Source organism: Parasteatoda tepidariorum, chromosome 3, assembly GCF_982258835.1.
Source record: "Parasteatoda tepidariorum strain Cologne lab strain chromosome 3, Ptep-v5.0, whole genome shotgun sequence".
In the NCBI taxonomy this organism is placed as follows: domain Eukaryota; kingdom Metazoa; phylum Arthropoda; class Arachnida; order Araneae; family Theridiidae; genus Parasteatoda; species Parasteatoda tepidariorum.
This window is the reverse complement of record NC_141757.1, coordinates 121,365,325-121,376,923: the sequence shown is the minus strand read 5'-3', so window position 1 is coordinate 121,376,923 and position 11,599 is coordinate 121,365,325. Positions and strand designations below refer to the sequence as shown.

Genomic DNA, 11,599 nt, shown 5'->3' with positions numbered 1-11,599 from the left:
TTTCATTATAGTTAATAAAAACATTTTATTAAATCATGCATTGTCCAATCCTTTTTGCTATCTATCTGGCAGTATAGTAACATGATTCCTTATAAACCCGCCCTATAAACGGGTTTGATGAACCCGATGCTATTAAACGTAAACCCGACCTTTGGTACGCCAGATACTATTCCACCGCCGTTGTTTAGCCTCAGATGCCCACTGGGTGAAGAGCAATTCTGAGGAAGATGGAAAAAAGGCCCAAATGTCCGCCATTTTAAAAAAAAAAAATACAAATATTAGGCTTTTTAAATGATCATTCAATAAATTTAATGTCTCAGGGGCCTCACGAGTTGTTATTCTCCAATTTGCATCAATTAATGTCATAGTACATTCTCAACTTCAAAATTGTGGAATCGAAATTTGGAAAACCTGTTTTGGCACTGCCTTTCTGTTACTTCATCTTTTCTATAAACGTAGGATAATTCTTTTTTCTGGCTTGAGCAGCATTTTTACCTTTTCGGTAGTGAAAAAGTAAAATATTGCAAAAATACAGCTTTTTCATATTCGAAAGGGCATCAATCAAAAACTACTTCGTAGAATTCATCGAACGTTTTCGCGAGCAAGTCTTGTCACATATCAGCCGTCAAAACATATAATGAATATACGACTTAAGTGTGAAGTTGGCTGCAAAAAAATACAATTAAGTCCTCTGTTGGAAAAAAAAATGAAATTACTTTTCGTATAAGTTTCAGTATTTCATAACTATTTTTATAAAGCAAGCTCAAAAGTATAAAAATTCCAAAAATACAAAAATAAGGAAAGAAAAATGACTAAAAATTTTTGAGATAGAATGTCTTCACTTACATCTACTGATACTAAAAAATATATATATAAAACTACTTTTATTTATTAAATTAATTCTGCATTAGATGAGGATATTTATTTTACACTCTGGTGACAGCATATGTAAGGGTTGCTAAAAGGAAAGTGTATTCGAAGAAATACAGTAATCGTAGCAGCGAAGTCATTCCCGATCATAATACAGATTGTTCCGTATAAACCGTCCTTAATCTATATTTTTATATTCCTTATCAAAAAGTGAGTAAAAAAGAATATACATTGGGGGTCGCAAATTATTATTTAAGCGAGGAAAAAACAAAACCATTTCCAAAATCTGACAAATCAAGGTTCAGGAAAGCGAGAGAAATTAAACATTAAAAGAGACTCGATTGGAAATTAAATTTTGAAAGTGTTTGTAGTAATCTTGTTCCAATTCTTATCAGCTTCCTTTCACAATCAAATCTGTTTTGTTGTTTATTACATCCACATCCCGAACTGCAATTTGTCAGGTTTTTATAGCCTTTTTTCCCCTCTCACTTAAATATTAATTTGCGACACTCAATGCGAATGCATTTTTGTTTTCATTTTTGATAATGAATTTAAAAATGCATATTAATAGTGGTCTTTACAGAACATCGTTAAGAAAGTCAAAGAATTATACCACAGACAGCGTGTAACTGATTAACCAGTTCCCATGAGAGCATTTGAAGTGAACATAAAATCGTGCTAAAGAGAATGCGTCCAAAAAAACAATACAACGAGAAGTAGTAAGCACAACAGATAAAATAGTTTTATTTCCTTTCTATTACCCCATATCATTTATCAACAAGAGCAACAATTGATTCATTGGAGATCACGATGTTTGCTGTCCTTGAATCTTGTCAGATCCGACATTGATTAACTACTTTATGAAAACTTTTTTACAAAATTTGTTCAGAACCATTTATTCTAGACAATGCTTTTGCCATAAACAGCAAACATTTGACGACAAATGTCTACATTATGATCACCTTCAAAAATCGCGCTTTTCAGTTGTGGGGGCATCTATTTATGCACAATTTTGCATTCTCTTTAAATGCTCACCCGCGAATCGTTTAATCAGTTATTTGGAAATGCCGGGGGCATTTCTTTATCCTTAATTTATAATAATGGAGGTTGTGTTGGGCTTGCCGTTGTGTTTCTGATGGAATCAAGAGTGTTCACCTTTCATTTGGGTGTTCACTGCATTTGGTTAACCCTTATATAGTTTGGATTTCGTTAGAACGCCATTGTTACATAATAGATCGACTGGTATGATATGTTTTCCAAAGATTATAGTTTTTGATAGTTTCTTTAAGTATTGATCTACAATTCGGAAATACTTCTTCAACTAGTTTAAAGACGGGTAGAACTATATTTTTCATGAAAGCAAGCTGGAATTGCGGAATGCTTTCAGCATTCATTCGCACGATCTCTGGTGGCGAGTCTACATCTAGAAGCATCTCTTTATCCCCCTGTCTGAAAAACTCTCTGTAAAGACTCCAAACTATATTTTTGTGTTCTGGCCAACGCTTCCACGATGCACATAAATCACAAGCCATCATCATGAGGGATATCACTGCACTCTTCACTTCCTGATTCTCAAAATCGAAATTCGGATTAAGAAGTTGGTGCAACGTGTGCATTTGCATCTTATACCTACTCACTTCAGTTGATCTGATGGCATGCCGGATACATCGGAGGACCAATTTGTAATCTTGAGCATTTAAATCAGAGAACACATTGCAGTTGATATCGGCAAGAATTAGAAAGCATACTTGTGTGTGGTGATGTTCCAGAATCGGACTGTGGTACATTCTTTCTAAACCATTCCCCACTTCTTTTATATACCTTTCGTTTACACCAAAATGTCCCACATCGTGAGCAATACTTGCGATCATGAGTCCCTTCATTTCAACCTCGGTGAACACACCCGGGTTCCTCTTCAGCATCCAGAACATAGATTGAGCATGACTCAAGGCATGACTATAATTGTGGTACTCCACATCGAAGTAATTGACTTTCAGGGTTGATAGGAAATAGCACAATTCTGTCAATGGAAAGCCATGCGGTCCGAATAGCTGGATAGCCATGTTAATAAACACACGATTTATGTCATCGGTGCTGATTTCTGTATAGGGGAAGAGGTAGCTATTTATTTCGGGGTAGCTGTTTATTTCCTGGGTGATAGGACGGTCAATCAAGCTTCTTAATTCTTCCAAGCGAAATCGGAAGGGGTATGAGAGGTGGTTTCGTGTCAAGATCAAGACTTTCCTTTGCCTAAAGTTTCGCTCCACGATTTCAGTTGCAAATTCTTCGTTACTGTTAGAATCAACTGGCTCATCACCTGGTTTTGTTATGGTGCTTACAGATAATTTGAGCCAAGCTCTAATTCTGTTTTGTGATACATGAGAATTTACGAAATCATCAAGAAAATCGGGGTGGCTGATGATAAATTTTTTAACTGTCTCTTTAGTCAATCCTCTTACCTCTGTTGACGGTTCATCTCTTTTCAGGATTCTTATTGAACTGTGTCTTCTTTTAGAGGTGACGAATTCCCTGAGGCGTATGTTCGTTTCTCTTCTTATCTCACGAAGGTATTCTTTCGGAGGCTCACGAAAACCACTTTCTGAATTTCCCATTTAAATAACGAGTTTAATATCAATCGCTTAAGTGTAAGCAAAAGAACAACTTTGCTTAGTTTTTGTTTTGAAATGAAATGTATACAAGAAAAATAAGTGTTGATATTTTGCTCTCAATAATATTCACTTTTGCCAGCCCACTAAATAGAGAAAAAGTATTTATTTCAATTTAAAGCATACACAAAAATAGAAAACCTAAGTCATTTCTGAATTATAACGCTGGCACTTAAAATTCAATCCTCTTATTTTGATTATTTTCATATAAAGGTTGTCCAAATTAAAAATAGACATGAATGTAAGCGTCAGATACACAGTAATGATATCAGTAAAAGGAAGTTGAGAGAGAGAGAGAGAGCACCGTGAACTGCGTATAACTGAGTAAAAAGTTCACATCATGGCATTTGAATTGCATGTAAATTTAAGCTTTGATCAGAACGGAATAATGTGCCTAGAACAGAATAACGCGATATAAAAGTTTAATAACTTTTGACCTCAAGGAAAGAATATTACATTCTAAGATGGAATCCTTATGTTTCCTGGGTTATACGATGTTGTTGTTGTCGTCGTCGTCTGCCATTAAGGCAGAGGTGGTGTGATGGTTCTTGTTTTCCAATGGAGCCATCTATGGCCAAGAATTCAACTTCTGCCACACCATTCGTCACGCCCATTTAAAGGGTGGACTCATTCATACATCTATTCATTCATCCAGAGATCGTAATTATCCACAGATCGTTTCATTCCTTCATCCAAAGATTAATCAATCTCCAATTCAGTACCCAAAGAGGTATTTATTTGTTATGGGAACTTGGAAGACTTTGTGAACCGACAAATTTAAACGTGCACCAGTCACCATTTACTACACGGGGAATCTTCGGCCGGCTGGGATCGAACTCACGCCCTTGGACTTGGGCCTAATTCCACCCTTCTAGTCTGGCCGTTCCACCCAGGCTGTTCCGGTCATAGGATTATACGATAGTTATCGTATTTGATGATTACCGTTGATACTAAGCATAAATTTGATATTAATCGTTTCCGATAATTATCTTTCATTCGACATTTATTTAAGAAATGGTATTCAGGATATTAACGAGAGTACATACTTTTAGAAATATCTTTAAATATCTTGTCTATAATTAAATCTATAAACCTTTAGATGTCTTTGAGAACGATTTCAACACATTTTTACGTACATACCTTTACACGTTAATTCAACTTCAATATCACTCAATGATAAATTTTATAAAATCCTCGAATGAAATGAGGTCATTTTTGAAACAAAATATGCTACAAGAAAAATCTATTTATTTTTTAGCTTCTGTAATTTTGAAATATTTGTCCCTTGTTTTCAAAAAGAGGTGAAGAAAGAAAAGAATAATTAATAGAAAGTAACTTTTTAAATATGCAAATCAATGAGCGCTGTTGATGAATTAAGTGACAAAAGAAGTCTTTTTAACGAATTTTCTTTTTCGAAGAATTTTCGATTTGTCACTTTAAAAATTGTATCGATTGTACCTAATTAGATACAATCTGCAATTTAGAATGTATAATTCCCTTATAATTTAAAAAAGAGAACGGTCAAAAGTTTGGTCCTCTTAACGTTCTTTTTCCATTTTCTTGCCATATTTCTTGAATTTATGACGCAAATAAATATTTTTTCGTCCATTTATAAAATTTGTTTATACATAGCTGCCAATCCTACTGGGTTTTTCAAAAACCTCCTGATCTTAATTGATAAAAAATTATCTTGTTGTTTTTGTATATTTCAGTAAATTCCCTTAAATTGGGAAAGTTCCTCATGTAAAACACTATCACAGACTTTTTTTGTACCAGCTTTATAGCTTAAATAATTATGATATGTAAGTAATATGAAAGGGTTCATAGTAATCATTTTGAATCTATTCTTTTAAAAATATGTAAATAATTTCAGTTTTGTTTTATTTAAAGCTATTTATTCTTAAATTACTAAAAAATATTTCATATCTAAAATGAATTTAACATCCATCATTACTCAAAATTATAAACTCAAATATTTAAGACACATAATAAAAACTTCTTATATCTGAGTCCATTATCAATCATAAATGTTAAATATCGCAATCAGTTAAAATTAATGATGGTTAATGAAATACAGTTTTTGTATTTTATTGACTATAATAATCCCAGAAATTTCATCAAATGAAACTTTTTATACTATTTAAAATGTATGAGCCTCTTTTTTAAATACATATCAATCAAAAAAGATTCAAATTTTTTTTCTTCACATAATTTAAAAATGCGATTAAAATATGATTTGATTTATAATTAAACAGCTAATGGATATTCGGCAAAACTTCATAATTGAAATAAGGTTGTTTTCTTAAACTTCGGTTTTTCCCTTCTTCCTTGGATTCCAAACAAGATGTTAAAACTTGCAAGACGGATAGCATACACCTCTGTTTTTTGCTAATCATCCACATAAACACACTTTTTACGGCCATACAACTTTTTCAAAAGTAAAATTTTATACTTTCACTTACTCTTTATTTATCATTGCGATAATATAATAAAACAAGAACACATCGCTGGTTCAAAGTTAAAACGACACTTCTGCACTCACTTCTCATGTCATTTGAATGAGAAGTCAATGCAGAAGTGTCGTTTTAACTTTGAACCAGCGACATATCTTGGTAAGAGAGTATATGGCGAAACGTCTTGTAATATCAAAATATACTGACAAAAGTTGTTTGATTCGATTAGTTTGAAAGGCCTTCGACTTCCTATTTCTTCACAACTCAGAGCTAAAATAAGAGGGGGCGAGTTCGAATCCCGTCGTAGTCCTGGATGTATTCTTCGTGATGTCCTTCTCTGAATTGCTCTATCTGTCCATCTATTTGACAATGGTTTATAAGCCTAAATTGAGCACACAGGCAGGCAAATGTATGTTATTTCAATAAAGCAATAATTAATCCTAACTAACACTTTTCGTGGTATTTTCTTATCAGTGCTAACAACGTCATTTAATGTCTTAAGGGTGCGGACTTGCAATCTTCGCTGTTCGCTGTCGAGGAGCCTAAGTACAGAGCGGGAAAAAAACAGATATTACCCTAATTAACTTTGCGCTAGTTAACTTTTGATCTAATGATCGGATCTTCACGTTCTAGCACACGATCTTAATGGTTCTAAAGGGGTAACTTCAAACATTCTAATTGATTATATATAATTTGATATAATTTCAGGCACTGAGTTACTAAATCAGACACAAAAACGTACTTTCAATGAATAAATGTACCCCCTTTTCAACAGATTCGGATTTATGATCCCCAAAATGGGGGGGGGGGTACTTGTAATGTGGGAAACACGGTCCCCACAGTTCAGTCAGAAGAGCGATCCAAAGTTGAGACCCCAATTTCAATTTTGCGTACTTCGCCATATCTCGAGAACTCTTAAAGCGAATTGAAAAACTTTTGCACACAACTATAAAATTCGTTTATCCAAAGATGATTCCATGCAAAAAATAAATTTTTGCACACATTTATTCTTTTTCAGTGTTTTAATTAATAATAGTCGAAAAAGGATTTGAATTGCAAAGTATGCAATTTTTTACATCATTTGAGAAGAATGTAATTTTATGTTGCAAAATACAAAATCTATGGAATACTTCCTGAGAAATCAAGTCTTAAAATTTCGGAATATTTAATGCTGGCTTTTCCTTATAAAAATTTGTTTTTTTTTAAACGAGAATTTTGATTTCTTGAGATTTTTATCTTACTATGAAAATATTTCCGTTAATTTGTTAATCGCGAGGTCTTCCATAAAGGCAGCCCCTTTATGTATCTTTTCGTAATTCTTTTCAAAAGTACAGCCTAAAAAGAATACCATTTAGTGTCTGTATAATTGATTGGAAGTGAGGAAAAAATAACAATGATATCAAAATCAGACAAATAGCTACTAAGAAACGTCTGAGTGAAAATATGTTTGACTGTCGAAAAAAGAGAGAGGTTGAAAGACGACTGTTCGGAACACTTTAAAGATTCAATTGGCAATCAAACTAGTTTTGATACTCTGCTCACCTTCCTTCCTCAATAGTGATTTGTCAAATATAGAAATATTTTTGTTGCTTTCTTGGCTTACATTATTATTAGCGGCCCGCCTTCCATATATTTTTTTGTCATCACTTCTGACAATAATTCCACAAATATAAGCAGCTTTTACGGAGTGCCTATATTTATTTTTTGCATGAAAAAAATGAGAAAGATTGCATAAGGCAACTAAACAAAGTTGCAAATATCCCGTTTATTGAGCAAAATATTTCTTAACAATATTATAGAGATAGTACAAACAAAATCCGTTGAATGTTCACTACAGTACATCATTCATATTGGTTAAGAATTTTTAATGTTTTCATGTCTAAAACATACTTTTCATTAAAATGCTTGACTAAAAGATAACTTTATGGCAAAAGTATTTTAATTTCAGTATTGTCTTATTTGTGTGGATGTAAATGTAAACTTTTTTTTTCTTCTTAATTCAATTTAAAAGTAATCACTTGTCATGGAATAAATTGATAAACTAAAAGCGATAAAACTTGAATTCGTTAAAAATGTTATATTTCAGTATCAAGTGCCGATTTTAGTGAAAAAACAAGCTGAAAGACATTTTTATGAAATCGAGAAATGTTAGTTCCCAACGGTCACGACCGCTTTATTATAAGTTTGTTTTGTCAAATACCATCATTTAGTATCTATTTCGACAGTTTCATAACAAAATATATTGCTTTCATAAAATGTCACGAGTACAAAATACAACGATAAATAATAATTGAATCGCTGCGATATTTTATCCCCATCCCGGTAGTGTCCAAGCGAAATTTTTTGCCTGGATATTATATTTTTGACGGTATAAGTTTTATTCGCCTCCAGTAAATATACACTGACAAATTGCTTTTCAATGCAGAAAATTGCACCCATAGGTTATCTTCAGTTTATTGTTTTTCCATTTTCAGTAGATTTTCGAATTTTGTTCATAGACAGGGCTTCATAACCCTAAATCATGCTAATTCTTTTTTTTTTAAACATATAAACAATTTATTTAGCGATGAATGTTTGTTTAATAGGAATCTTCATAAAAATGTTTCTAATAGGAATACTTATTAACAAAAAAAAAAACATCAAAATAATATTTTTATAACTAGTTTACGCTTCGTCATTCAGGTTTGTTTCATTTCGTCATTAATTTCAGGTTTGCTAGTGAATTTTCCCGATTTTTCACGGGTAAATACATTTTTGTTTTATTCTCTTGATTAGAAATGCGATTGCCCTGGTTATAGACACGTAAACTATTCATTAAAAATATTCGTAACATTATATAACAAAACACTTGTGGCTTTACAATATACATCTCCATATATCTAACAAAATATCACTCTCAGTGATGAATAACAGCAGTTTCGAATTATCATTTCTGAATATAAATAAATATTTCTCTCTTCTCACGTGACCAAAGCATCACCGATATCTAGACCACCTTTCAGTGTTCTTCTCACTGTAAGAAAAAAAGTAGGATTGTATAAAAATAGAAACTTATTATTTAACTATAACAATTCGAAACCATTCAGTAAGTTTATATATAGGCAATAATATTGAAAAAATATCTGCAATAGATAGAACATTAATTCAATTTAATTTTACCCGGCTCCTATAGGAGGCATCCGAGGAATAGTGATGTACCAAAATGCACGTCTGTGTCTAATCATTGCAAGAAAACGAATAGATTGTGATGAACAAAGGAGACTTTCAAATGAAACAACCCAGAGAGTGACCCTGGGTTGCATGGGTGTAAGAGTACAGCTGTGCTGTTTACAGAGCTCCAAGTTGCAACTGATTACATTTACAGATGTTACATGCCCTATAGGCCAGGACAATAAAATTTGGAACGTAATAAGATAGAACATTAATTAAGACAATAAGCTATCATCGTGATGGATTTTGGTTCTGTTCCCGGTAACGGCTTGAAGCCCCCATGCAGCTTCATATCCAGTCTCGGCTGGAACCATAATGCTCTTGAAATTGTGAAACCGACAGCTGCGGGAGTGCTATACAGGTAATAATACTAAAACTAGAGTTTTATCATGGTTTGAAGCCGTTGAATATTGATAAGTACCGGGAAGTAAACATCACTCAACAAGGGTCAGGCACCTAGCTCATTTTCAGGGCTCTATCTTTTAGCGGCCATGGTAGAAATGCTACTTAATTATGACATTGGACGTGGACAGCACCAGAGCTCGTACCCCTCTCTCCAAACTTCCACACCATAACAATAGAGAGTACTTTCATCGACGACAACTTGCTGCGTATACACTTCAGTCTTTTTGTCGGCTTTCAACTCTCTACCCGCAGCTCTCCAACCATCGGTGCAAGGGACGCCTTAACAGACTCCATCATCCGAGCGTCTCTGGGAAGTTACTGGTGGGCAATGCTGACCACATTGCTACCATCATGATGTTGGTGATGAAATTGTAAAGCCTTAACCCAACACTTCCAAGAAAAGAGAAGGACTCAGCACGAGTTACCATAAACACGAAATATGATCCTTTAGTAGTTCAAACGTGATGACATATTTCGTACTTTCCACCACTGCGCAGCTTAGTAGCCTGAACGTAGTGACATCTTTCTCATATACCATCCACTCTGGGCAGTTTATGTTCGTTACGTTAAGCTACTAAATTGATCCGCGCTTAGACCTTCTTTCTTCTAGGAGGTGTTGCTAGGACCGTGGCCTACAATGGGCTATTGCGGAGATGCTTTACTCTTTAATTAAAGTAACGTAAGCTAGCGTTTCTCAAAGTTAATGCTAGCGAGTCCAAGCTTGAATGTTTTTCTACTTTCCACAGTTGAAACAAATCACATATTGTTATAAATATAACTACGTAACAACATATATCTATGATGAAATTTCAAAGTGTACTAGCAGTTTCGGCACATAAATATTTCCTCAGAAGTTGTATGGTTGGGAAATTCCGTTTTCATAGAGATAAGTAGCAGTGGATAGTATACAGGGTGTTTTGTATTGCGCACGCTTAATATATATTTGTAGAATTTTTGTTAAAATTGAGTTAAAAGTACACACATTAAGGATTGTAAGATGATGGTTAAGCGTGAAAACAAAACACTATCGAAATCTAACAAATCCCTACAATGAAACTTATGACTGAAAACAACAAAACCTGTTTGAATGCCAGGGAAAAAAAGGCAATTACTAGAAATACCTTTAAATTTCCTCAACCCATCAAATTGGTTATGGTGTTTTTATACAGTCCTCTTTTCTAGAGCTTTTGATATATTTCAATAACTTTCATCGTCGCTCGAATATTCAAAGATGCGTATTGTATAACGATTAGTGTGTAAGATGCTTGGATGAAGTTTAAGAGATGTGTTCCGTCGATTTACATCGAAAAGTTATATTAAAATAGGACTTACATGATTTTCTATCGGCATATCTTGCTTTCTTCCGTGTTCTGGGTTCTGTTCTGTTTGGTTGTGCAGTTGCTGTTTTTACCAGGCTCTCTAGAATTTCGTCATCAATGTCGGTCGTACTCTCGTAAGGTGTCGAATATCCTCGGTCTAACATCATTACGGAATTAGGTCTGCTTAATGTTCCACCTAAAATAAGCATCATAATTTTAATTGGTTCTTTTTTTTTTAATTCTAAGTTCTAACTTTAATTTCACTAGAAAGATTTATGGAACGGATTTAGACTTAAGCAAATAATACGATTTCACGATATTGTGATTGTTGGCATTATTATAACTGTTTTGAAACGCATAAGAATAATTACCGCCAAACGCTAAAGCTCAAATCCAGCCCTAATCAGAATCTTGCTCTTATAAATAAAAATAACTTGAGGCCATGCATTATGATTTTTTATTAATAGTTTTGTGAGTATTTTTTTAAAAGTAAATAAGTAATAAAAAATGTCCGTTATCATTTTGAAATGAACATATTTGCTATTTAAGTTTTTTGCCGAAATCATAATTTTAGAAAGATTTTAATGATTATTTTTTAAGTGACACACGAAAAAAAAAGAAAGATTTTCCATCTACCAAACGGGGAACTTTAGCTTGCATTTCAATTAAGTTAAGT

The 11,599-nt window shown here is 33.5% G+C and overlaps 2 protein-coding genes across 2 annotated transcripts in view; both read right to left on the bottom strand.

The window, feature by feature from the left end:
• Window positions 1–2,093: 2,093 nt before the first annotated feature.
• LOC107449240 (cAMP and cAMP-inhibited cGMP 3',5'-cyclic phosphodiesterase 10A-like) lies at window positions 2,094–3,482 on the bottom strand. The gene has a single exon (XM_043052063.3). The coding sequence runs from the start codon at window positions 3,480–3,482 to the stop codon at window positions 2,094–2,096; it is 1,389 nt and encodes a 462-aa protein (XP_042907997.1).
• A 4,239-nt stretch (window positions 3,483–7,721) lies between these two features.
• The window catches only part of LOC107455789 (FH1/FH2 domain-containing protein 3), a 148,733-nt gene continuing 144,855 nt past the window's right edge, over window positions 7,722–11,599 (bottom strand). The window contains exons 37-38 of the mRNA XM_043052061.3: window positions 10,937–11,119; window positions 7,722–9,002 (exon numbers count right to left, since the gene is read on the bottom strand). Of these exons, the coding sequence (XP_042907995.2) occupies window positions 8,950–9,002; window positions 10,937–11,119 (236 nt within the window). The 3' untranslated portion in view covers window positions 7,722–8,949. The remainder of the gene's footprint in view (window positions 9,003–10,936; window positions 11,120–11,599) is intronic.